The sequence below is a fragment of the Aquila chrysaetos genome, chromosome Z (assembly GCF_900496995.4).
Source record: "Aquila chrysaetos chrysaetos chromosome Z, bAquChr1.4, whole genome shotgun sequence".
Classification (NCBI taxonomy): Eukaryota; Metazoa; Chordata; class Aves; order Accipitriformes; family Accipitridae; genus Aquila; species Aquila chrysaetos.
The window spans coordinates 55629496-55657116 of NC_044030.1; the positions used below are offsets into that span (position 1 = coordinate 55629496).

Below are 27621 nucleotides of genomic sequence, written 5' to 3' on the forward strand. Positions count from 1 at the left end.
AAAACATGACCTACTTTCTGTAAGTAGTAAATCGCAGAGCCTTCCTTCCATATTGACACTCCAATTTACATAACAAAATAATATAGGCTGCAACAGGAATAACCAAAACCATTCTGTATAAAACAACTTTTCTGCTAGCAAATTTTTGTGTTATTTCCAAAGCTGTACCTTCAGCAAATATGAGGCATGATTAGTTTTGACTCCATGGACCTCCAAAGACCAGATTTTTTAAAAGTCATATCAACATTTAAAACTCCAGTTCTTAGTATTTGTATATTTACTTCATTTGGCAGCACTATACAGATGCAAGGATTACGCTTTGCCTTTTTACTGTCTTTTTGATGATTTTTCATCAGAAGACCTGCCAGTGTTTTCCATGGTTGACATTAAAATAGTACTCCAGGAAAAAATCCTGGAGACAATACAGAATCTGATCCCCAGCAAAAAAAACTTGTGAAAGTATATTGATGAATAATTTGGACACAATTTGCTTGAGATCAAAGCCATAAATAATTTGGATACATACTCCACTTCATCATTGCAATAAGCCCTTGCCTGAGGTGAAGAGATACACTAATACCAGTAATAATACACATTTATCTGTACATAGGTAGGGGTTTTTTTGGTATTTTTTTAAAATTTGAAGAAAGTAGCAATCACAGTTACTCACTGAGCATTTAGGCACAATATCTAGAGCCTATATGAGTGAAAAAACATTTTTTTATTTTGCTTCCTTGAAATGAGAACCAATAGTGTCCTTGCTTTATGTACAATGTTTTCAACTGCTAAATACCAGAAGAAATTCTTTTTCTTGCTGACAAGACAATCTGTTTCATTCCTGTAAAAATTTCCAAAGTGAGTATATTTCAGTCTGAATGATTCCCCTGTTCTGCTTTCAAGCAAAGAAGTTAAAACAACAGACAAACAAAAGAAGTTCATTAGAATTAAGATACATCGCTATGCCTAATGGTGAAGAGCAATGTAATTTCTGCATGAAGGAATAGCTAATAGCTAAGAAAAGTGTAACAAGAAAACCAATGGTGAAAAAACTTCCAAAGGCTTAAAGATGTGATTAGATTAATTATCCAAAAGACAGAGTATAAAACCAAGTATATACAAACATATGGCAATTTCCTTTGTCTCAGAAGTTAAGAATTTCACAGAAAAAAGATTCTTTAACAAAATATGTGATCTTTCCAAGTTTTGGCCCAATGAAAAACACAAAGGTATAATTTTTCTTTGTCTTCTGCAAATCTGATTTTAATTTGAGCCACAGGAAATAAGTTAATAAGACAGGATTTTTTCAAAAAGGTTGTTGCTGAGTTTCAGGAAAGGATGTGATAGTCTCATTCCAAAGTACTTTGAACATCCTTCACACCACCTTTTAAATAGTAGCCACACAAAATCCTGTTTCTCTGTAGCTGGTGGGTTTTTTTCCCTTTGACACTACCTAATATAGGTCAAGAAAATCACTAAGAAAAAATGGATTTTATGGGTTTCCATGTCACTCTATTACTATTGTGTTTTTTTCAGATGAGCATGTGTTTTGTTTCTTACCATTCAAAATAATAGCTATTTAATAACTTTTTTCCTTTTCCAGAGAAAGTGTACCCTAAGGAAGTTGAGTGCTGAAGTCTGCAATGTTTTATATTAGATTGAAAATATAAATTCTGCTTAAACAACCTACCTGGTTTTCATTAGTATTTTGTAGGTATTTCTATTAATAACCAACATGAACACAAATGCCAGAAAAAAAGTCTGTTTAGGACAGAAACACTGCTACATTAAGTGCTCTATAAACTTAGAAGAAATAATCTGAAACTTCAGCACATTTACCATTTAGTATCATAGAAGAGAATAAGGTGAAGAAAATCACATGCATTGTTTAACAGCATAAGGTGACTCCAGCATCAGAGACAGATATATTAGAGGAAGGTGGAAAAATTAAGGAGCTGAGGAAGTGGCTGCAATATACACATGAAGAGGGAATAAAAGAAAGTATGCAGAAAGTCCTATTTGATCAGAGAAGGATTTCCCAGCTACTGATGCAAATCTCACTACCTAGAGTATAAAGACTTGTCCCAAACAAATACTGGAAAATATTTGGGAAGAACAGCCCTATTTTTACTGGCCATGATTTTAACCCAGTAATTTTCAACTAATGATAATATTTTCCAAGAAAGCCAAGAAAAGTATCTTAAGTTGCCTGTACAGATAGAGGTTTAAGTTTGTTTCTTTGTTTTTCAAAACAAACTCATTTTCTTGAAAAATATTTGAAGAAACTAAAATCACATGATGTGTACTGGTTTCACATGTTAATTCATTTTGGAAAACAAAAGTCGTTAAAAGACTTAACAGTTCCAAGGAAGTTTTAAACAGGGACACACAATTTGTTTCCCCTTTTAAGAACCACCAGCAGATTCAACACTCAGGACTGATTACTCTAGTTGGGAGGCATTACATTTTACTACACTCGAAAGAAAATCTTACTCTTCAGTAGACTTGTCATTAAGACCAAGGTTTCACTCACAACTTCTTGAAAGACAGACATATATTATACAGGCATTACCTGGTCTGGGGTTTTTTTCACTTCTAATATATAAAGGAGATAGAAAGTTTGCAAATTGTGAATTCTCAACTTGACTAACTTAAGGTATTTCCTTAATAAGACTATGTTAAGTCCTCTAGTTTGCTAGGAAACAAAACACGGTTTTAAAAGCCCAAGATAAATAGCAAGGGTTCTCTCTTAACTGAGATAGTAACAATTCATTCAAATAAAAGACATTAAACTAAATATTCAAGTGTCTCATCTAAAATTAAAGGTTCCTCCCAGCACAGACTAGAAATAAAAAGGCACAGTAATAACATGAATTTTCATGACACACCAGTGTTACTTTGCCAGATGACGGAATAATTATAATTGGATATTTGCAAGACACTGTTTGGCTGCAGAACAAAGAACTTACATCTACACCATATCCTTTATCTCACAGTGAGTATTTGCAAGATACTGTGAGCTAGGTATTCGTAATACACTCCAGGTTAACAAAACAGAGAATTCAAAGATTTGTTCTGGCTGTCAAAACAATACATTCAGCAATGACTCTAATGCAAAAATGTGTTAGGCATATTAAGTATCACTTCTCCCAGGTAATGGCATAAGGAAAAACCTTCAAGATGTAGTTTGCTATGTATGGAAATATCACAAATGGAGCCATTACAATACACAGTGTGGATCCTTTCTTCCATTTTCTCTGGAAACATACTTTAATTCTGCAATTCCATTTTTTAACAAATAAGGAAACAAATTCCTTACCATATTTTGGTTGATCTTGTGCCTGAAACATGTGATGTAGACAACATATGGCCAGTCATCAGGTTCCATACGCACTCCTGCAGCATGGGCACAGGTAACATGGAAGGATGCTGGGCAGCGTCCATATGAACACTGAATGCAGGCACCAGACACTTTCTTAATTCTCTGTCTGCAGAAGATACATTTCTGTAGAAGCAAAATAAACAGAATATTTACCATACCACCCCTGTGGAATGACTGCTGGAGGTGACTTATTGATACGTGCCCCTCTTAAGAAAACGTAAATGTCCAGGGTGGAATGCAGTGAATATACACAAAATCTGTTCCATAAGAATCCCCTAAGCAACACAACCTGCAACCTTAGATGTTAGCAACACCAGGGGAGCTTGGTATGCTGACTCTCAGAAACAACATAGAGGGTGGAGCAGAGTAGAGACACTATGGCCAGGCTCTATGATATTACTGCAGGGATGGGGAACTGGAACTACTGGAACAAGAATGGAAGGTCCCTGCATTGAATCCACTGAAGCAAGGAGGTGAAATATGGGGGTTCTGTCAACGCTATTGTCTTACTTCTGATTTATATCATAAGTGCCCAATTCTGGAATAGTGACGTGCTAAATCATGTTCTCTGGGTGAACTTTGCTCATTCTCATTATAATACTGAAACACACCTCCATCCCAAAAGCCCCGCCTCCAAGGTGCAACCACCCCTCACTGAGCATGCACTCTGAATTTTTTCTAGTGTATACCTTTAAAAGTAAAGCAAGGAGATTTTACACCAATCATAATAAAGGTATGTATGACTAGAGTCACTCAAGCTCCACCTAAAAATAAGAAAATATAAAAAGGCTTAAGAGAGGAGGAATGCTAGGGAAGATACCATCGTAGACAAGGCGGGAAGACATGCTGACTTCTGGGATCAGTTGATAGGCTGAATCTTTCTTGCCCTCCATAGGGATGCCTATTGGGTAAGATTTGAACCTTCAGTTATACCGAGTGCTTCCCCTGGAAACTTAGAAATCTCTGGAGAGTTTTTCCATAATTTAGTGCGCTTGTGGTCGACAGTTATTATTTGCACGTGCTTTGCAGACAGCGTATTTATCACTGGCAATCCAAAAGAAACTGTACTCCTGTTGCTTTAGTAAACTGTTATTCATTAAAATCTAGCCGTGATAGTTCATTAAACGTAACCAAACTCCTTAAGTCTGGCCATAATAGTTCATTGAATGTGACTAAATTGAAAGTACAGTGCACTATTAGTGCATCCGAAATCGTGATAGTTCAATACACTGAACACAACCAGACTTATAGCACTGAATTGGGCATCACTCAGAATCTAAGCCTAGCTGCCCCCAGCCTCTCTGATACCTGTGGACAAGCTGGAATGCAAGGGGGTTTATTTTCTGCCAAACTTCTTTACCCTTTAATGCAACAACCCCAACTCCATTGACTTCTACAAGTATCTTAAGGACTGAAAAGTTATTTGTGCTTCACTGATTACATCTGATACCTTGCAATATGCATCGCAAAAGAACCAGCTTTTATGAATTACAAGATAACTTAGTAATATGATAATTAATAGATATAATTTTTGCCTTTTTTACATTAATGTGAAGATGATCTGTTCTGGTGCTATAGTAAGAAAACTGATAGATAGACAGCTATTTAAAAGTTTAATTTCAAATTCCATACACTGCTCTGAAAATTAACCTGATCCTCCTAAAAAAGGTAAATCAAAAAACCTATGCATATTTCTGCAAAAAGTAACAGCAAGACTCAAAAATAAAAAGAATAGACCCACAGAAGTGTAGGGCTAGACAGGAATTCCAAATATTTAACCTAGCCCCCTACTTTGAAGCTGGACTAAATATATACTTAGACTGTCTTTGGAACATGGCTAATCTAACGTGTCCATGAAACAGTTTCTACAACATCCTCAGATAACCTGTTACAGTGGATAAATCTCCTCAAAGTTAGAAATTTTTTCTTTATCTCAAGCCTTTGCATAATTCCACAGCTGAAGGCTGTTCCTAAGCCCCTTTTCATTTTTTCTAGTCTGGTTTTCATTGGTTGTGTATTTAATATAATGGTGATTGAGTAGCCTGTATTTCCCCACTTCATATATTAAAACATCATGTCAACAGCCTTACCAGTGTCAAGACATACCATTTTTTTCCCTTTTGCCAAAATGGAGACCACGTCAAAGTATTGTCACTATTTTGTAAGTGACATAAGTGGCCCATATGAAACAAATGAAGGGACACGAGCTAGGTTAACTAAGTCTGGGAAATAAGCTCCACTATACTAAAAAAGACAAAGTACAAGACAACCAGTATCTTGCCACCAAAAAACATTAACAAACATGCTAGATAGAATAATTACCTTAGTAACATCTACAGACAACTGTGTTATATCACATATGGGAACTATCCTCTGATAACTCTCATCATGGCTAACAAAAATGCAAATGTTATTGATGATCACAAAACTATCTCAGCTATTCTAAGATACAGACATTTTATTTAATGACACAAAACAGTGAATTCAGTCATTTGAAAACATACTGCTGGAATAGTGGTTACGTTCATTTGTTCTAAATTTGCTAGTCACTGATTTTGTTAAATGCCCTCTTGTCTGCCTATGCTGGGAACACGAGTAAGAATAATTTTGATTTATTTTTACTATATGGTTAATAATTCAAAGTATTTCAAATTAACTCACATCAAATTCTTCTTCCCAGGTTACCAGAGAATTTTGTTCTATTGTTTATTAATTTCCATATTCTGAAGAAAATCTGCAGAAATTCTGTTATATAATTCCATAGTTTCAATGGCTTCTGGCATTCAGTTTGTGACTGAAGTAAGTGCTAGCTCATTGGTCATGCAGGGTTCTAGTTCACACATCATTCTGAATGTGAAATTCTCTTCAAGTTCTGCCTTCATATCCACCCTCTGAAAGCCAACAGCCTGCATGGCTTTGCACAAGCAGAAACAAGAGCAGCATCTGGCATGTGGAACTTAATTAAAAATTTGACCTATCATTCACTAAAAGGACAGAACTCAGCTCAGTCTGCTGTAGCAGCATCGGGTCTGAAAGACTAGTAAGAGGTAAAGATGATTTCACCATCAAAACAAATGTTCCAGAGACTTCACTGATAAGCTGATATCTCATTGTGCATTTGTATTCTCGTGCATGAAGCCATTTGCAGATAAGTGAAGTGACTGTTTCTTGAGGGAGCTTAAGGATTTTTTTATATATACATATTCAGAACCAAGTAAAATTCCAGAAAGAAAATACAATGAAAATCTATTATGTGTAATGTCTAGACACTGAGTTTATGCAAATACACAGCTCCTTTTGAATGCTTTTTCACACAGAGATACACACAAATTCACCGGTCAGCTTAACGAAAGAAGACTGAAGTACAGAACACGTATGAGTATAAAAACAAAAAAACAAACAAAATAAACAGCTGTGTGTTCTGACTAAACACTCCAAAAATGCAGTTCAAACAAAATGTAGAGAATGGAGAAAAGGGATAAAAAAGTAAAGTGCAGATAAACTAGCAGTAACTGAGGGAAGTACGTTATGCAGGAAATGCTGATCCCTTTAAATTATTGGCTGCACTTGTGCAAGGCAGCAAATATGCAAACATTACAACATGGCTGTAAGTTTCTTTGGCATCTTACTAAGGTAAGAAACTTGGGAGATGCAGAAATCTGACACACTGCATTACATGAATAATGCTTACCCAAAAGATGCACTTCCAACTATACATATGTACAATTGTTCTATTTTAAGGCTTATCACCTTTCAGAAGTGGAAAAGCTGAGAAAAATAAAAGCAACATGAGGACAGTGAGAGATGCTGGAAGGGAAGCTAAAAGTGCAGTCAGGAAAACTGAAAATGTAGCACAGTAAGTGGGATGGCCAAATCCACAGAAATTAGAGCAAAACTTCATCCCTCCTCTAATATGTTCTAACAAGAAGGTATTAGACAAACTGACATATTTTAAGAAAATTTATTCTTCACAGTACTTTTCAGAGTTGCAACTTGAAAGTATATAAAAAAATTTTTTAAAAAAAGCTGTTGAATTACTATTGACTATATTCTTATTTCCATCATGCTGGTGTAAAATTACTGTAATACTGATGAAAAGTGAAATTACTTCAGATTTACTCTTATATAAAAGGAATACTGCTTGGCCATATGTAATTATGTGGATGAAGACTTCAAGTCACATGAAGAAAGTGAAAATACTTCCTGGGTTTTAACCATGAGATGAAACCATGTCACTGCCAAATACAGAAGGTAGTTGTTACATCAGTTAACTCCAAACACACATTAATCTTTTGTGCTACACTCTTACACTCTTCGGGTATCAAAAATATTAAGAACAGGGATATGAACAGGGGGAAAAAAAGTTACTGTACATGCAGGAAAAAAATAATCCTATATCTCCCTGTGCTTATGGAATACCAGAAATATTCTGAAAATCAGTCTTCTTTCAGAAAGCATGAAAAGAATCAAGGTTGACAAATAATGAAATATCTCCTATTATTTGTAAGATGCTGTGTCCTTTGTACAAGTACAACACTGAAAGGGATGATGTAGATGTACCTCAGCTTTACAATGAGTCTCAAACTTAGGCATGAATTTTGAAAAGTACACATATGCACAAAAAAAAGTCAAGTGTACAAGCAAATTCACAGGTTGCATAACTGTATCAGGCAGCATGGCCCCATTCAGAGATATGAGAAAAAGCTCCTTCATCTGTGAAAACATAAGTCAAACAGTTAATCTACTGTATTTGATTAATAAAATCAACATACACAGAATAAAAGCAGAGCAAACTATCTGCTTTGCATAGACTTTAGGAACCTTAGCTGAGCTACATACCAAGCTGTGTATTAAATGTAAGTAGTAAATTGAACTGTGCTGTGTCTGACCCATACTGGCAATTCTTTCCCTCCCTAGCTTCTAACTAAAAATCACTGAAAGTGACCAAAGGAAAAGCACATCAAAATTATGAGATGAGAGGGAATCACCGGTTGTGAAGACTGAGATTTCACTCTCCCTTCCACCCCTCTCTGAAGTCTGACTTTCAGAAGTTTGTAAAATGAAGGAATTGTACAGAATGGAACCAATCTTTAACCACTCCTGCAGAGGATAGAATCTAAACAGCTCTCTGTCTGGACGAACCTTGTAGTTAGGTATGTAAGCTTGCTTCTTGTGAAATTAACAAGCTTGACGTACTATGAACACATTTACTGAAATACAATCATGCTAATTCAATGCCCAACTGACAGTGTTGCAGTAGCCTGAAACTACAGCTGTTCCTACCAGCTAAAGCAAATTCAACAACCTAGATAGCTAGAAAGAATGTCATTTTGACTTAATGCTTGCTAGATATTAGTGCAAAGCAGAGACAATGGGGGAAGTAGCTGAGGTTCAATCTTAATCAGAGATTCAGATGCAAAATGAATTGGAGAATAAATAAAATTGTTTATATAACTGGAGATTAAGAATATAGGACAAAAAAATGTACTGCAATTTTCTAGATGGTCAAATGACCTCTTTTTGCCCCCAAAATGAAAAATAGTCTGATGCAAATGGATTTTCTAATCGTGGAATAGCTCTTTAATATTAATAGATTGCAAATATATAAACAGAATGGATTTTAAAGAACGAGTCTGAGGAAACTGGATGCCAGTGTTTTTCAGAAGAAAGCCCACTGATAGCTTTCATAATAATTTTTATGCATCCTTATATAAAGAATTTGATATTACTTCCCTGAAAAGGAGTAATATTTACAAAACAAAATTCCAGTCCTTAACAGGATCATGAATTAAACACAGTAACACTGCTTTCTCATGCAAAGATTTATGAAAATAAGCACAACCTGAGGTTGCAGCAGAAAGCCGAGGCTGGATTTTAGGAAACAATTTGGGAGTATTTATTTCTCCCAAAAGTATTTCCATGCCTTGGCAAGAAGAATGACTTATGTGAAAAAGCTCACTATAGTAAGGCATTAAATTCTACAAAAAGAAGCTATTTCAAGAGAGCCTCCAAAAATTATTATATTTCCAATACTACTAAAAATCAACCCATAAGAGTTCTTCTTCTACCGCTGCAGATGGTTATTAACTACTAGTCAGTAACTGAATTGTATAGTCTCATCCTCTTTTATATATTTGGCATTTTTGGCCTTCTAGGTATCACCAGAAATAAACACTAAGACAGAGACACCATTATAAAGTTTAGGAAATTAATGAAAAATCTTGAGTAATTTTTTTTTCTTCTGTAAGATCTGCTTTAGCACCTCTGCATTTTGTAATGAATCTGCTTTCCATCAGAATTGATAATACCAGACAAGCAATATTGCTGTTGTGTATGATCATACTCTAGATATGAAATGTTGATCCTACTGTGACCAACAGTAAAATACCCATAGATTTTAACAGAGCAACGATTTCACAGAGAATATTGACAGAAGGAGCTTCACCAGCTTATCAACTGTTATAACTTGAGACATATAGTATAAAATGCACAGTGAAACTAATCTTTTCTTTCTCCAGTCCAAAGCCATAACATGGATTAAAAGTGAGACAAGATTACAGTCTAGTCATACTGCAAAAGTTGGTAGAAAGGTACTAGCACAAAGATTTGTTAACAACGCACAACACAATCAGAAGATGCATATGAAGACGTTTGACACATTATCTGCAGATCAGTGAGCGCATGTTGTCTGCACAACCATCTTTCAGAATACAAAGTCAGCACTTACTTTTGGCAGAGAGCTTAGCATGTTTCTATGGAAACAAGCTCATTACTTTTTTTCAGTTTGTTTCCTTTTATTCCTGATTAATCTAAACCAAGCTGAATATTTCAGCTATGAAACTAACAGACCTGAGAATCAGAACATGTGAAGAAAAAGAGTTTCTTAGATCATCTATTCCACTTCTTTGTTCAACATGTTTAGACTATTATATAAAATTAACTAATAATGTTGTTAGATAAAGTATCAAAAGACTATTTTGCATCCCTCTGGTACTTCAAACATAACAACCAGTACCTCAGGGAGGGGGGGAAACAATGCTTAGAGAAAATTATTTGTAATTTCCTACTACTCAGTAAGTCTGCCTATAGCATGGGGCTATGGCAATTTAAAGATGGCAGACATTATCTAGATGTAGGTGAAATTCTCTTAGTCATACATTCCAGCAGAGAAGTAAACATAACACTTATGCATCAGTAGCAATTAGAAACAGTAATCTTATTTTCTAATAACTCTGAAATAATGTAATTTGGGGTCTACTCTCAATGAGTGAACTTGCAAGTCATGTTGTTTAATTTTGAATTAAACATGAAAAGATCTTGAAATGGCAACAAATATACATATTGTTTAATATACAGTTTTAAGAGCTGATAAAATATTATCAGGACTTGCAAAATTATGTATAAATGCAGTATACATCTACTATTTCAGTGAAACTGCTAAGGTACCAATAGCTTTTTAATTCATAGCAAATGAAAGACACACAGTGTAGAGTTAAAAAAAAAAACTTAGCTCTTCTGAAGCACAGATTGTGTGAGTGTAATGAAAAAGTCCTTACACTGTAGGTTAAAAAAGAAAGAAGAACAATCATAGAAAACAAAACACTTGGTGAAGAAGTTCTTATTTTAGAAAGTGCCTGAAAAGTTTTATGCTCCTGTGATACACTATGTAATCTCCTTAACTTGTAAAAGGTGAGTGTCATGAGACAAAAAGGAAGAAGTAAAAGACCTCGCTAGAGCTCCAACTGTTGCCTGCACACTGGTAGTCACCACCGCAATACCTACAACTATGCCATATCTAGGGAAGTAAACTGCCATGTATTTATTTTCAGTATTCTTGAAGTCCTCAATATTTGTAATTAGATTTCAACACCAAACACTGCAGTTAAGTCCCTACTCTATTTTCAAGCTACAACAGTACCATTAGTTTTCTATGCTGTTGGAGATACCCAGAAAGCACTTGAGAGGTCTGTAATCCTACCCCAGAGATCTACTGATAAAAATACCACATACACATATCTCTACTATCTCCTCAAAGTCTTATTATCAATAAATACTAAAAGGAAAATATTCAATCACCAAGATCTCCTTCAAAAAGAAGAATCACTACATATATAATGAATATACTGCTAGCACATAGTCATTGAACACAAGAATACCCCCCCCACTTCCTTCCAGATTCATATACACCAGGTGACACTGAGAATTTAGTCATCCTAACTCTTCTTTTGCCCACTTCATATCTACCTCCCTTCTGAAATATTAATATGTAACTGTGACCCTTCACTTTGTAAGGAGACTCTCATGATTTTAGCTTAAATCTAGTTCTTATGTATTCATACATACTTTTTTCAAATATGTTTTTATTACAGGACAAAACAAATCTTTTTGCCAATGCTTCCTCCTCTGTAGCTTTGAAATGTTGCATGTCTTCTTTTGGGTTTTTTTCCCCCATAATATTCACCTTTTAGCTTCTTCATTGTACCATATGAACAATTAAACACACAGCTTTAAAAAGTTTAATTTTATAGAAGTATCATGCCTGTATTCAGTGCATCTTTCAGTCATCCTGAAATGAACAAGAAGAAATGGTTGATATTAGTATTGGAAGGGCAAAATTCCAGGACGATAAATATGCGAGGCTGGAAAGAATCTCCTTTTCTTTGTTCTCCAGGAAGAAAACATTTTTATTAAAACTTTGCTTCAGATTTGCATAGACCAGTTTGAATAGATTCGCCATTTACACAAAAGCTAAAAAGCCTGACAAGTTGTGAAAGGCCATTTAGGCTAAAAAGGTGATGAGGCATCAGTTCGCTGCCTCACTGCTGCACCCTCAACCAGATATGGTGGTTAGGGGTCAAAGTATTATATTGTAACTGCACTCTTTCTAGTCGATTCCTATAGGAATTACTGGAAATTAAAGGCAACAGTCATCTTTAGATTCTTTTCTGCACTCCAGTCATCCAGTCACAACCACATTTCTTAGCCCAAGCACATAGTGCAGAGACAAAACAACTGCACAAAATGAGAGCTAAACTATTTCCATAGAGTCAAAGAATAATGGAGGTTGGAGGGGACCTCCAGAGGCCATGTAGTCCAACACCTTGCCAAAGCAGACCTAAAGCAGACCTAAATCAGGTTGCACAAGGCCTGTCCAGCTCAGTTTTGAACATCTCCAAGGACAAAGAACCCTCAGCTTTGCTGGACACCTGTTCAAGTGTTTGACCACTAGCTTTCATAGTAAGAAACCCCTTTCTTTACACAACACTGGAATTCACCATGTTCTGATTTGTGTTCTTTGCCTCTCAAGCCATCACCATGCACTTCCAGAAAGAATCCGTCTCCATCTTCCCTTTATCCTCTGATTACCTGGGTATAAAAAGCAGTAAGATCTCTGCAAAAAGGTGTCTCTTTCCCAGGCTGAACAGACCCAGTTTCTTCAGTCTCTCTGCATACATCCTGTGCTCCAGCCTTGACCATCTCAGTGGCCTTTCATTGGACCTGCTGCTGCTGTATGTCAATAGTGGGGACACCAGGTGCAGCCTTACAAGTGCCAAAGAAATGGGAAGGATGGATCAATTGCCTGGGCCTGCCATCTACAGTCTTACAAATCAAGCCCAGGATGCAGCTGGCCCTCTTTGCTGCAACGGCATACTTCTCATTCATTTAATTTCTCCACCATGATCCCCAGGTCTTTTTCTCCAAAACCAATCAAGATAAATTCTAGTGGCAAACTTTGTATTATTCAGATTTCAAAAGAGACAGATCTCCAACTAAAACAGAGCATGACTACACAAAGTACTTAGAGAAGGCATCTAGAATTGCTAACTCACAAAAGTCCCTAACAGACAATGAATAGAGAAATTTAAGAGACTGCATGGCCATTTCAGGCTCCACTCCTTCATGAGTTGTCATTTCATGCAAAGCACAGCTCTGAAAAGTAATATCATTATTTATACTCAATATGGAGATGATCACTGTTTCTGTATATTTTATTTTATAATAATTGCTTTATAACACTTCATATGAATACATACAAACACACACAGAGAGAATTTAACATTTTAATCAGACAGCCGTTAAAATTAGAACATTGAGATGCAGCATTAAAAGGATTATATTCTTAGCAATATCCTGCAAGCAATTTACTGAAGTGAAAAAATGCAAAGACAGTCTTTATCAAAACAAAGTTGCCACCATATCTTATCCAATAAACTCTCTATCCTTCTGAGAAGGGCTGGTTGGTAAGGTGATACCAATAAACTAAAAAGGTATTTGCACACACCCCCAAAGAAAACAAAATTACTAAAGAACCAATCATATAGCATTTAAGACATCCATGTTCAAAAGTTTAGAAAAAAGAATCTTGTAAAACTCAAACAGAAACCTCTGACAATACAAGCACACATACCAAAATTTCATTTACCTACTAGCATGACGGTAATGTGCTGCTTTCTGTCTTAAAAGATTAGAAAATGAGAATGGACTTCAGTATATGTCCTCTGGGCAAGAAGGGGTCATGGCCAATTATGTAGGTGAATGCACTTTGCCCCTGGGAGGGAAACTATTGTGCTTGTGAAGTGAGGACACAGCTGCTTGTCAAGTTGTTCTCTGTTGAAGGGAAGCTATTGTGGACAGAATAACACCATTAGAAAAGAAGGATATTCAAAAACATTCAGCGTGGTTATGCCACTGGCCAGGAACTACCTGGCACTCCTACAGTAAATCGAGCAAATGTGAGTCATGCTGTTTCCAGGTGCTATCAATGGCATATAAACAACTGAATAAGTCAAAACTGGAAATAAAGGGCTATTCCAGGGTGGAGGGGTATGGGGTATTTTTTGCTTGTTTGGGGGTTGGTTTTTTGGTTGTTTGGTTGGGGTTTTTTTAATTTTAGGAAGGGGTCAAGGCACACAGAATTTAAACATGCTCTGCATCACAGCAAGTTTTTTTTCAGTTCTGAAAAGCTTGGGGGACTGCACAGCTTACAAAGAAAAGATTATTTCTGAAGCTTTCAGCCAAAAGCCCAAATCTATTTTTTTGCAGAGTTGATGTTAACATTATACCTAACCAGAAAATAGTGTCATTTGAACAGGCAAAAGTGATAAGGCAGTACAGAAAATTTATGACATTCTTTAAGACATATTAAAATGTATTAAGTGTAAGAAGTTTAAAAAATTCCACAATCTAAAATGAATCAGTTTAAGGTATCTCAGAAACAGTAAGTTATTTCTAAATGTTTCACTTATTTCTAAGTCCTGTACTAACTTCACTAAGTAAATATTTAGAATAATCTGATCCCACTGCAGAAGAGGGTAAGCAGTGTCTTGGAGTAGTTAGCTGCTATGAAAATCTGTGAAACCATTGCTCCCACTAAATTGAAATATACTGGTTATTAATATACTTACTGGCTAAAATGGTTGTCGTCAAAAATGGAGAAGCAAAAATTGAAATTATAACATGTTTAAAATGAGTTGGGTTTTTTCTCCATTTTTTTTTCCCCTGTTGCTTTCCCTCAAAAGATAAAAAAAAAAAAAAAAGAAAAAAAAAGAACAATATGATGGCTTTATCTTAGGCAGATAGGCAAATGACCTTTTGCTTAAAAAAAATCTCATAAAGTATCATCTTTCTTGCATAAACCCAAAAGTATGTGGATTGCAGCACAGTTGCAAAGTGTTCCAAGTTTGCCATGGAAACAACATTCTTATTTCAAAATAATACAACTGCTCACTGTGGACTATTGGCATGAAAGCTCCCAATCCAAGCTCATTGACAGCTTGTGGAGTGGACAGATGAGGCATGGAAAATATTTTAAATTAGTTCATTTATCTTGCTCAGACATGGGAAGAGACTGAGAATTTTTCATGTTTATAGAAAAAAGCAGAGGGAGAGAGAGAAAAAGGGGGCAGAGGGGAGAAGGGGGAAAAGGCGGGGGTAAAGGTGAATAAAAAAGGGGAGAAAAGGAAGAAAAAAGAGAAAAGGGTGAAAGCAGGAAAAGTGGGGAAAGAGGAATGAGAGGAAAGGATGAAGGGGAGGGAAAGGGGAAAGACAGTGGACCTTTTTATATAAATTATTACCAGTTAAGCTAAATTTCACACACAATGCATTTTTTGTTCATTAGAAAACATACACCCCAACACTAGCTAAACTAGCAGATGTTTTTAACTGCTTTTGATTTTATCGTCGTAGTTTTCAGAAAATAAACACTGGCTTTTATTACTGCATTAAACACATGCAGATTTAAATTGTTTTGTCCTAAGGACTCAGATTATAGATATTTTTCAAACAGGAGGCATAATTCCCCTCACATACCTCAGAAATTATGCCATACACATCCAAGATGAAGAATACAATAGATTAAGTATTTAGTTAATGCAAAGTGTCTTATTGCCATGGATTGGAGCCCAAGACATAGCAAGGGAGATGGCTCAAAGGACAGAGTAATGTACAGCCAGTCAGATGACTTATTTTGTTCCTGAGATTCCAATGGCTCCTAAGAATGTGATTCTGACAAACTTAAACAGAGATAGGTTTCCTCCTCCTGCTTTGAACTTAGATCACTCTACAGCTACACCTAGAAAGGCAGCTTAGTACTGTATGAAACTCATATGAGGACCAAATATACCTGACATGTACATGGCAAACTTCTGTGAGAAGCTTATATGGGAATCTTACCACAAATCATGGAGTGTATAGAAATTTACACAAGAACAAGGAATTCTTTTATATCAGAATAATGACCAAACACTACAAAGGTCTGTAATATCTGATTGTTTCTTCACTATCAGTTCTAATTCCATATAGAGAGAGGGTTTGAATCCTATTTACTTATTGGAATGTGAGATATTCTAAAAGCAAATGAAAAAGTGAAACAATGCATTTCAAAGAGAATCTGAATAAAAAGAAATGTGTGTCTTACTTATTTTCAGCAGAACTAACACCTATGGATAACATTTGATTATGTTTTGTACAGCTATTTCCTGTATGCAACTCAAATTTTGCTTCATATGGAAATTTTTATGTCTAATTTTTATATTTTTAATTTATTCAGTATGTCTTCCTTTTTACCCAGCTTTTCAGGCACAGTGATTAGACTTGAAGGAGGTTAGACTTTTCCTCACATCTTTATTTTTCACATTTTTAATTTTCTAATTTCCTGCTCTGGGAAACGCTTCACATCCTTGATGGACATGTAATTATTTGTTTAGTGTTAGTATTTAGCAACGACTGTTACTGAAGGGCAGTCTCTTCCACTGTGATGCCCAGTTCAATAAAAACCTTTTACAAAAAGAAAATTTTTAAAAGCCTGTTCTACCTGTCCAGTGTGAGACTGACCCATCTATTTGGTCTAAGTGGACCCATTTCGCATGCAAACTATTATGTTCAATTTTAAAGTACCATTTTCAGCATCTCTGCCATATGGTTGCATGCTTTTCTTTTCTGAAAAGCACCATCTCTCACTGTAAACAGAACTTCATTAAATTATGAAGCCTTGGCCTATGGGCCCATGGGCCCAGTTGTCCACGGTATAATTTTGAGAGCTTCTTTTCTTTTGTTCTTTTTATCACAAACCTTTTCTTTAATGTGGGACTCATTCACAGGGCAATAAACTGCTAACTACAGATTTAATTTTAAAGGCAATTTTTTGAAGTTCCCTACCAAATGCTGTATCAGGAACAATACGTAGAAAAGTACACATTTAAAAAGTCACAGAACAGGAAGAACACCTAGCATATAGTTTGACTTTCGATACCGATTTTCAAAACTTCTTTTTGACTAGTTAGACTTCTGGAAGATATTCTTTCTCTCCACACGGTGCATCCAACTCTTGTGTTAATGGACCATTAAAAGATGCTTCATTGTGTCTTAATGGCATAATACATTATAAAAGTCAGGTGAAGGAAGGAATTACACTTCTCAATCTAAAGACATGTCATATAAAAGACCATAGCTGGTATTTCCTGAAAGAAATATAACAACAATTTGCTAATACAGCACTGCCAGGTAATTGGTGAATTTTTGAAAACTTGCCTGTCATAGAAAAGATTTTTCAAAACTTCTCCAGAATTCAATTAAACCATTTATTAAACTATAATCTGACTTGTACTTCTGCACTGATTTGGACAAGTCATTCATACGTCTAAGCACCTTGATGAATTATGGGAGCAGATAAGTATAATATTTCAAAGCATAATTTAATTGCTTTAACTCCTAAATACCCTTTTAGTGACCCAGTAATCTGTGCGTGATCTCTAAACATTTCTAAATGCTTATGCAGGAACTGAGATAGCACACAAAAGATTGTCCCACCCCATACATTGTCCATTTGCTATACACAACATAGCGTCTCAGCACCAGAGAAAGAATGACATGGGTATTTGGGTCTCTGAAGTCTCACAGTACAGTACAGCTAATATAATGACATGGAGGCACTCATGATATCTATGCTTTCTAGGTAACTGTGAATCATTCATATACTTATTTGCACAGGTCTTTGCTATATTAAGACTAATAAACCCATGTGATTTCTGTCTGGTGGGGGCATACACAGTACAAATCTTCCTCTATGGTGTACTTGGCTCAGCACCCTTAGGACAGCATCCCGTCCCCTTCTGAGAGAGCTCACCATAGGCTGACATCACACAGGAGGCAACACTAAGCATCTGTCTCCCACAGAAGAGACAAACAAATCACTGGAAGCAAAAGTGAAGAGAGCCTCTCTGATTCGTGAGAATTCCTGTAGCTCCGTCAAGTCCATAGATGACATAACTGTAACTTCCCCACACCACACAGATGGGGTAGACATAAATCTCCTTAAGGATGGTTCACCTTTCATTTATAACCTCAGTACAAATAGCAGCTTCAGTGGTGAGAAGGCCACATTAGTAAATCACACTTTAAAACAGTTGGGTTTTAACTTTTTACAGAACTATTTCTAGCAGAACAAAGCAAAGAATCTGAAAAAGGGAAAGGACACAGAATCTTTGTTATATTTAGAATTCAAAGTACATGTTTTATTGCTTTCACCACTTCACTCAGAAATACTCATTTTTTTACTTCACTCATTTTACTTCATTACTCACTTTTTACTTATAGTTAACAACCAGTTTTTAAGCTTTGAGGAAGTTTGCTGGAGAAAGAGATAGTGGAAGATCACAATAGGTTCTTAGAGATGTTTATCAGTAAGTCAGAAAAAGGCTCAGAACACAAAAAATTAAAAAGGAAAGGGAAAGTTATTTTCTCCTAAAGTGAAATTTTTACAAATCTTATTCTATTCATCTTCATTCATTCTTTAAAACAGTAATCCTATATTCCTTGGTGCAAATGCTCAGTAAAAGTGGAAACTCTTGTCAATTCCCTCTACATCCTTTTGCCCTGGAGATACTAGATATAAAGCACTGTGTGATCTAGAGCTGAAAAAAAATGACAACTAAGTGGTGATGAGTTTAGATATCAGCAATCAGGCAAACATCTGGGTTGAACAAAATCACTGAAAATTTTTGTGGACTCCTAGAAAGTGCATTCTGGGATCACAGTGATGCACTGCACAAAAACAGTTGAGACTTCTTGTAAACCTCTACTACCATGGCTGTCACCACATTTCCACTGCCAGAAATCATGACTCTCTACGAACTATCATGAACGACTCTATGAGACTTTGTAGGACTAGTCTGCATCAGTTTGATTAGCTTCGTTTTATTGCACTGAAAATGGACAAAAGAAATGGGAGCATTCTCACAAGCTACTTATATATATTTACTACAGTACACTTTGCACACTGAACTGATGGAGTTTTGCAAATGAGTTCCAGAGACTCATTAGCTTCTTTCATTTTGTTTAACATACTTCTGAAAGCACACATTTAAGGTCACGATGCTCACTGTGATCATTTCCAGAGATGTTCCTTGGCTAATTTTTATCTGTAATCCACTGTTTACATTAACTGCGGTCATCTCAACCTGAATCTGTTTCACTCTATCTATGAGCACAGACCTAACACCTTTCAACCTTGAGAGGATCTTTGCTTTCATTGAAGACTCCTCTCTTGACCATTACTTTTCCATCAACTATCAACAGCAATATGAGGAAAACTAGTAATCGTCTCCTTTTAACTTAATGACCTCTGTAATCTGTCAGAGACACAAAAACCTCACAAGTATGGGTTGACAAAAAAGTGAAGACCTAAGTAAAGCATCTCTAGGAACTTTTTAATTCAAAATATGTGATATTTTTCAATATTACATGACCGTATTTTTAAATAAGCAACATGGTCCTCTTATTTGTCAATACAAACTATTGTAAATATGACTGCGTATGTGCTGCAATCTTTTATCTACCCTTTTTGTGAAAGTTATCAAATTAAGCAAATTCTTTATTGCATTTTTCTGCATTTTTCATAACTGACTTTCTATTCTTTTCTTCAAATATACTCCCTAAACCCCCCCAAAAGATGGTAGGATGCATAATAGAATACATAAAAGGATAATTTATTGAAGCTGTGTACTCAGTGACTACCATCAAGACTACTAAAGTAGTTGTAAATAGCCAATCAAGTATTCTCATTTAAACTGGTATACCATATGGTAACCAAAAGCAAGCAATAAAAGCCTGTTTGGTACAAGAAACAGTCAGTAGTTAGAAAATAGGGGGTGGGGGTGGAAAGGATATGTATGCTTTGTGTTTGTTTATGCAAAGTTCAGTATAATTTAATAAAGTCTGTTCTCAGTCTGTTCTCAGTGTTTAGGTAATTTCTATGCATCGTCAAGTTAGTTCATAAGTCTAATAGTTTTCCCATGCTGTGTGGATTGTGCAGTATTAACTACCAGCAGACCAAGGACAGAGACTCAAAAGTTGTAATAAAGAGATTATTGTGGTTCCTATTAGCAAAAAGAAGACAGTATGTGTTTCAGTGCTCTCACTAAAGCCATTTAAATTTAAATACTGCAGAAATGTCAAGTTTAGAATAAATATGGTTCATCATGCAGTGGCTGGGCATTACTTCTGTCTCTTTTATGCTGGAGACAAATGACACTGCTTTTCCATGATTAGGTATACATTCTCCACATTAATTTTTGCTGATTTTTTCAATTCAGCAAACATGAGGAAAAACTAACATGTATCAAATATATCCAGTAAAACTGTATATAATTTTTATAGCCGAAATTAAGACAGAAGGCTTTCTCACTTCAAAAATCAGAAGTAATCAACACTATTGATTTTAAACACATTTTGGGGTGCTTATGTCCTTCTTTTTCCAAGCTGCATGAGGAAGGAAGTGCACTGAATTATACACCACTAAGTTTTCACTCAGTATGAGGTAACTCTTCATACTTAGTTTGGCACTCGCTACTGTAGTTGAATCAAGAGTGGTCACTTGGTAGGAGAAGAGGATTTGTTCAAGAAAAGACAGGTTTTACCAAATACTTTTGGAAGATACAGTAGGAAGTAGACAGGTCCCTAAATGCAACTTGGAGAGTTCTTAGTTGCTTACTGGCTCCATCTCAGGCAAAGTACACAGCACAGGTACCCTGCCTGGATGTTACAACAAGCAACAAAGCAGCAGCTGCCTTTTAGCAGTCTGGATAGTGTTATAGCCTGGATAGCAGGCATGTGAACTGTGAGTCCTGAAATGTGACTTTGTACATCTGCATTGTCTCCTGACTTTTCCAACATGAGTCTTCCAAGGAATTAACCCAACACATCTGAAACTTGACCCAGGACACTTGAGTTTGGCACAACGCAAAGATCTTTATCAGGGCAGAGTGTCAACCACAATATATATTATTTCACTGCTAAGACCTCATGAGGTTTCTTTTGCTCATACTGATACTGCCTTAGTAATAATAACTTATTATTAGTTTGTAAGGCAAATTATTCAGACCATCATGTAACCAGCATGTACAATCTGAAACACCTGATTTTGCCACAGTGTTTGCTTTAAATCACATAGCAGGATAAAAGATTTAAAAAAGAAATCCACACAGAAAACCACTACAAGCTTGTTTGAATTGTGGAGCTTCAAACAAGAGCAACCATAATCATTACTTTCAAGTGATTGTCAGTATGCAGAAACAATATGATAACTGATGATTAATACGACAATTAGTATGGTAACCTTACCTGTGCTTTAAGCTAGGACAAAATGAAAGATATTGAAAGATAAGATCAAAATTATCAGATAAAAATGGATAACTACATCACATTTCCTACAGATGTTTGTTTTCAGCAGTACAAACCCCAGAGGTCTTCAGGAAGACCTCTAAGGTAAAAATTCAGTTTTCAGGTCCCCACAGAGCTGTGCATTGAAACAAAAAGAATCTCTACATTTTAGCCAGTAACTCAAGAGAATGTAAAGAGCCACCTACTCATATCACCAAAAGTCTGTTAATTAGAAAATCTGAAAATGCACACTCACCTACTTTCTACCTATCTGTTTTCATCTGCAATATTTCCATATTCTCTGCAAGTCTAATGCGGGACCCCAGGTGTCCATCTTTAACACGGTGAGCCAGTGCAGCTGCTCAAATGCATAATGCTGTTTTCTGCCACAGTGAATTTCTAGCAAAACAGCTTTTTGTGAAAACAGAATGCTTTGAACAGAACATTGAAATAAAAGGAACATTCTGCTTTTGCTTTAGCAAGACCAAGAACATTTTAAGTAACTATTATGTTTTCATATGTCTCTCTTAATTTGTTGTCTTCATTAATGAATGCAAATTTCATAGCTATTTTTTTTCCATACTAGAAAAATACTTTCAAACTTTGACTAATAAAATGCCCCTGTGAATCTCCAGTGAAAATGAAAAAAGACAATAAAAGAGTTCCTACATTTGGTAAATCAATCAGTTTTTCTAGATATAAATTCTGTAATTTTTCTATTCCACAGAGAGCAACGGAATGATTTCATTGATTGACAGACACAGCTTACTCAAACAGAATGCAGTATCATAGAAGTGATTTAAAATAACTATATTTTTAAAGGCTAGTATAGCTATTTCTGGGGGAAAAAAAGCACATGACAACTCAACCTAGACCCTGTTTTCCCAGTGATTTAGTACATGGGCCTGGACAAAGGATGTTCAAGTCCTCCTATAGTCCATGTTCATGCAGGTCCTTCCAAAATAAAGGAGAAAGGGAGGCATTGCACGTCCAGTTTTCTTCCAGATGACAAGCAGCTGCAGAGCACCCTTGGACACTGAGTTTGGAAGGATGCACCTATTCTCAGGTTTAGACATAATCTGTGACAATTCAAGGCTCATTTTATTTATAGAAGCTTAAACACAAATTTTCCCAATAATCAGAATTACTTCTATAATATAAAATGAAAACAAAAAATTAGCCTTTGATCTCATCAACAATTCAAAAAGGCAGCTATGGAGATACCCAGGTAAGAAACTTCTAATGTTCAGTAACAGCCGAGTAAATAGGTAAGGCCTACAGTGTTTTATCTTGGGACAACCTACTTGACAGGATTTTCTGTAGCATGTGGTATAATGCTCTAGAAAAGAAAAATGTCTGCTTCAGGTTCAGCCATGCTCTTTTGTGCATATCCAAGAACAGGAAAAAAATTCACAACACCCAAGTCAGTGATATTATTGTCCCCAAAGATGTTTAGTACTTCACAAAATCCTTTCATTCATTAGAAAGAAATGAAGCTTATGTTGGGTTTTACTACACTTACACAATCATGTGGTAAGTTCTTTTATGTTAGTTTGGCTGTAACTGTCTGGGACATAGCTAACAGGGACACTTCACATATTTCTACTTTTGTTCTACAAGAATTGCTGTCTCTATAGTGTGTTTAGGAGTACATCAAGACTGCTAGTTATGGAATGTGAATTTGTACTGTTCCTCAGTACAACCAAGATAATTCCTCCATGCTCCTCTTAGAAGGATATACAACAATGAAAGAACACACCATTTATTTGCAAAGAACACTACATGCTATTATTTCCAGCTAAAGCAATTAATACCTAAAACACTTATGAGTAGTAATCCAGAAAACCTTCACTTGTGCTTTGCAAAGATAGAGAAATATCTTAGCATTCTGTGGCAACCAACAAGTCCACCCATATACATAATAGCTACATATTCATACAGGTACAAACAACAAGATGTGTCAGTTCAAGGGTCGGTGCTTGGAAGAGAAAGAGGCTTTTTTCTTTTCAGGAGTGCTCAGACAGAGTATCAATAAGGGGAAAATATTAAATTACTTCTACCTGTTGATCTGGTGTAGCATTTAGCTTGGCCAGGCAAAAACAGGGAAGGTGGTCTAGCTTAGGTAGGGAATCATTGTCCCACCCCTCCTTGAGAGAGTGAGGTTCTAAGTTGCATTCGAGGGCTCTAAATGCTTCAACTCTGCTAGGGTTAGGGCATTTCCTCCCACTGGCAAGCATACCAGCAAGTAAGCACACAATAGAACAAGGTAAGCTGATACTTACCTTGGGTTCACTACCTGAGGAGCAAAGGGAAAGGGCCAAGAAACTGCATCTCACCAAAAGAACTGAGACGAGTCAGCAGAGGTTGTTACAGGACACTAGACAGAAAAGGACAGGATGGGCTCCTCAGAGGAGCAGCAGTGCTGCAGCCAGCATGCCACCAAAGAAGAGGCACTGGAGTGAGAACACTCTGGTTGCTACAGTGAAGGGAGCTTCAAGTGTTTATGTTAGAGGGAGGACAGTTCTCAGTTTTACAATGTTTTCTGCAGATTAGGCCTGCGAATCCTGGATGTGTCCCTGCAGTAACATCTGCAATACTTACTTCCCTAGCTTTCTTAAGAAGATTGGGTTCAGTCCTCTGCTCCTGCTATTATTAGGTAATAGCAGTATAACACCCAGCCCAGGGAAGGGAGATTTGCTTTCAAGGATGCAGCTAGATACTGTTACAGAAAAGTCCACAAAATCTTGGGGCAGAAAGGTCTGAGAATGAGGCAACTGGACCCTACTTACAATCATAGATAGATGCCAACACCCAAGTCCTAATTTATAGACTGCTTTCATTGGGTTATTGGCTTGAACCCAAACAAATTTAATATGCTTTCTTCTATTTTAGGGGCAGCTACTTCAGCTCTGATTTCAGGATCAGAGCTACGATACACTTATTCTAGTCATCCCTGGGACACGAGAGGTCTTATTTCCCACCCTATGACAAGCTATTCTAGCAAAACTCCCTTCCTCCTTCCATACTGATTCCTCCCCTTCTCTTTTTCTTCCCTCTAAAAGATGAAAGAGAAGATATACCTACTGTAAGTTATAATTTGCAAGAGGCATTAAGTATTAGACACACCATAAGGTGATACCGACACAACAGATCCCTGATATAATGCAAATTACTCCCCTACATGAATGTACTCCAGTTTGAGAAGCAGTGTTACTCAAAATTGGCTCTTGATTCTTTTTCACGTTGATTTGAAGTGTATGCTGCTGACTTGCAATGTGAATTTGAGGAAAGCAGACTTTTGCACCTTTGTGTCCCCCCATAACTTAATTTTATTTTTCACATTTGGATGGCCAGATACAAGCAAAGTTGTTCCTAACAATTTGTGCAATAGGCTAAACCAGAGGATTTTTCTGCTTTATCATTAAAAAATGTATGAAATGTATTTAACTTACATAGACACACAATTCTTAGAGATATCCAATGGTATTTTCTCATGGTCCTACCTTTAAAAACGATATCTTAATTCCATTCTAAACTAATGCTAATGTAGCACCTCATAGGACATGAAATCCATGTGGCTTAAGAGATCTCAGATTTATTAAATGAAGTAGTTTTTATTATCAGTGATTTTGACTTCATGCCCAAGTCCCTAATTAACACACTGTAAAACATTTAAAAGAGAGCTATATTTTCAATAACATTGTGATAAAGAACAAAAGCAAAATTTATCCATCAATATTTATAATCTCTTTTTAAAGGATGGCTATATTTGATGGCTTGAAAAACTGATCTACCTTTTTATTTTCTTACCACAAGTATGAAATTCAAAAGCTTCTTAAAATAAAGGAAACATTTCACTATGGACAGTTTTGGAAAAAAAGCTCAATGGCAACTGTTAGGAACAACAGCACAATAAAAATTCAGTAAGTGTGTGAATGGAATATAAACCATATATAAAGGGGTTCATGATCTCTGAAGTGCTAAATGCCATTGTTTGAAAGACCAGGGCTCCTACAAATTTTAGATAGTGCATTTGTACTATCCGCATAAAGAAATAGGGACTGGGCAACTCTGAAAGAGAAGAGACAAGAAGATATGAGACCGTGCAAGAAGAATAAATGCAATATAGGGTGAATGGAAGATATCAACAAATAAACAAACAGAACAGAAATTTTAAAAAGGCAAGAAAACAAAAAGATGCCATGAATAAAACACAGAAGATATAAATACGGAATAAATAGTGAAAATAATGAAAAAGAAATATTGAAATTGAGTAACTGAAATTCAATATTGAAAGCATTCATCTTTAAAATGCTATAAAAACATGGATAGGCAACATTTAGAACTGATGATTATGCTATATATTCAGGAATTGAGTAGCAACTTGATCCAGCTGTGAGTGCCTGCATTGTGGGACGCAGGTCATTGTAACTTGGTTCTGCAAGACTTTTCTGGCTCTATCGTGTGAAGTTTCCTGCTGCCCTTGTGTCATTTTGGCTGGAGTCCTTATTTGTGCTGTAATACCAAAAGTATAAGAAATTAATAGAAGTTTAAATGAGTAATTGTCCTTTATGCCTCCCCCCCCCTCAAGACATGGCAACTAAGCCTTTCATAGAGAACATCTAGACTCTATTCTTCAATATCTGGGATTCCTAATGATGGGTTAATGCTAGTGCTCATCCAGGCTTTTAAACTCTATAGAGGAAATATGATTCTGACAAAGGTCTTTTAACAGTCTGCTTACTTCATATCCACCTAGTTTTTTGGTATTTTGAGCTTACCCAGGGTGTGCATGTCTGGTATGCTCATCATGAAGAGGCCTGCAAGCTAAGAATCTGTTCTCTCTTGAGGTCAAAATTTAAAAAGGTTATTCCTTACTGAAGCAAGACCAAATTGTTAGTAAAATATTCCTTCAAAATAACTTTTTCAGAATAATTTTGGTAATGCTCCCAGGGCGGAGTGTTACAATGTATATTTCGTGTAGCTTTTGAAGGTGAATGCTCTATAAGTAGTGTCAGTTTTCTCAGTGACACCAATATTGATATCTGTTCTATGTTTTATCCATGGTGTGTTCTTTCTTTCTTATTTGATACTATTATTTTCCTACTTGTTTTCCTTCTATTCTGTTGGTCTACTTTACAAATATAAACAATTAACAATTATGTAAAAAATGCTAACACTGTACAAATAAGGAAATTCCACGGACTGCACTGTAATAATGAAGTGTGAAACACAGTTCTGTAACCATTATTAAAATACTGGTCCACTGCAGGAAATGTAGTCCACATCAAACTGAATGTTTTATTTGAAAAAAAAAGAACAATGAGCAAATCTTATTTTTCTTAATATGTCAAAAATATATTTTTTTAAAAAAGGAATAAAGAACACTTTGCAAATCTATCAGTTGAGTTTCAAGAAAGTCAGCAGTCAGCAGACCCAGCTGTACAGAAGTCAATTAAGCCTTTTGTCTTCATCTGTTAATTGAAGCTGCATGACATGGTAATTCTCTTGGGGAATTATAATCTCTAAAGTACAAAAATTATCTACAGTTATAATACTTTTCCCTCATAATTCAGTAAGATAGGTTGCACAGATTGTTGAAGCTGAAAAATTCTTCTGCATTATCTCTACAAACTGCATATTCAATTCCATGGCAAAAACAAGAAAGTTGAAGGATGCTCAAGTTCAGGATTTCACACAATGGAAGGAAGCAGCACGAATGTGGCAAGAACATCGAAGATTTTAGCATTACCATGCAGATGATCAAAATCATTCTGCAACAATTCTTGTATAAGCCAAGACAGCCGTACCACACATCACATTCTATTTCCCAGCTGGCTATGAGGGACTGTCAGGTTTGCATTTTTGAGAATTCCAGCTGTATCCAGTATTGTTTTATATCATTAAGGATAGTTTATTTTTCTAGACAGAAGGCATGCAATTCCTAACAACCATTGTTTTGATTCCCAGCAAAGGCAACACGGCTATTATTCTACCCAATTACACTTATTAAGTACCATCAAGGTTTTGAAGATTTTTGCGAGTCGCAAAGACATCTCAAACACAGAACTGCGTACTTATCCGGT

The 27621-nt window shown here is 36.0% G+C and overlaps 1 protein-coding gene across 5 annotated transcripts in view; it reads right to left on the reverse strand.

Moving 5' to 3' along the window:
- KDM4C (lysine demethylase 4C) overlaps nucleotides 1–27621 on the reverse strand; it is a 280297-nt gene that overhangs the window by 27064 nt on the left and 225612 nt on the right. For all 5 annotated transcript variants that reach the window (XR_005931545.1, XM_030004370.2, XM_030004369.2 and 2 more), the window contains one exon: nucleotides 3317–3502. Coding sequence is in view for 4 of the 5 variants with exons in the window: in XM_030004370.2 (XP_029860230.1) it covers nucleotides 3317–3502 (186 nt within the window). In the remaining variant the exon portion in view is untranslated. The remainder of the gene's footprint in view (nucleotides 1–3316; nucleotides 3503–27621) is intronic.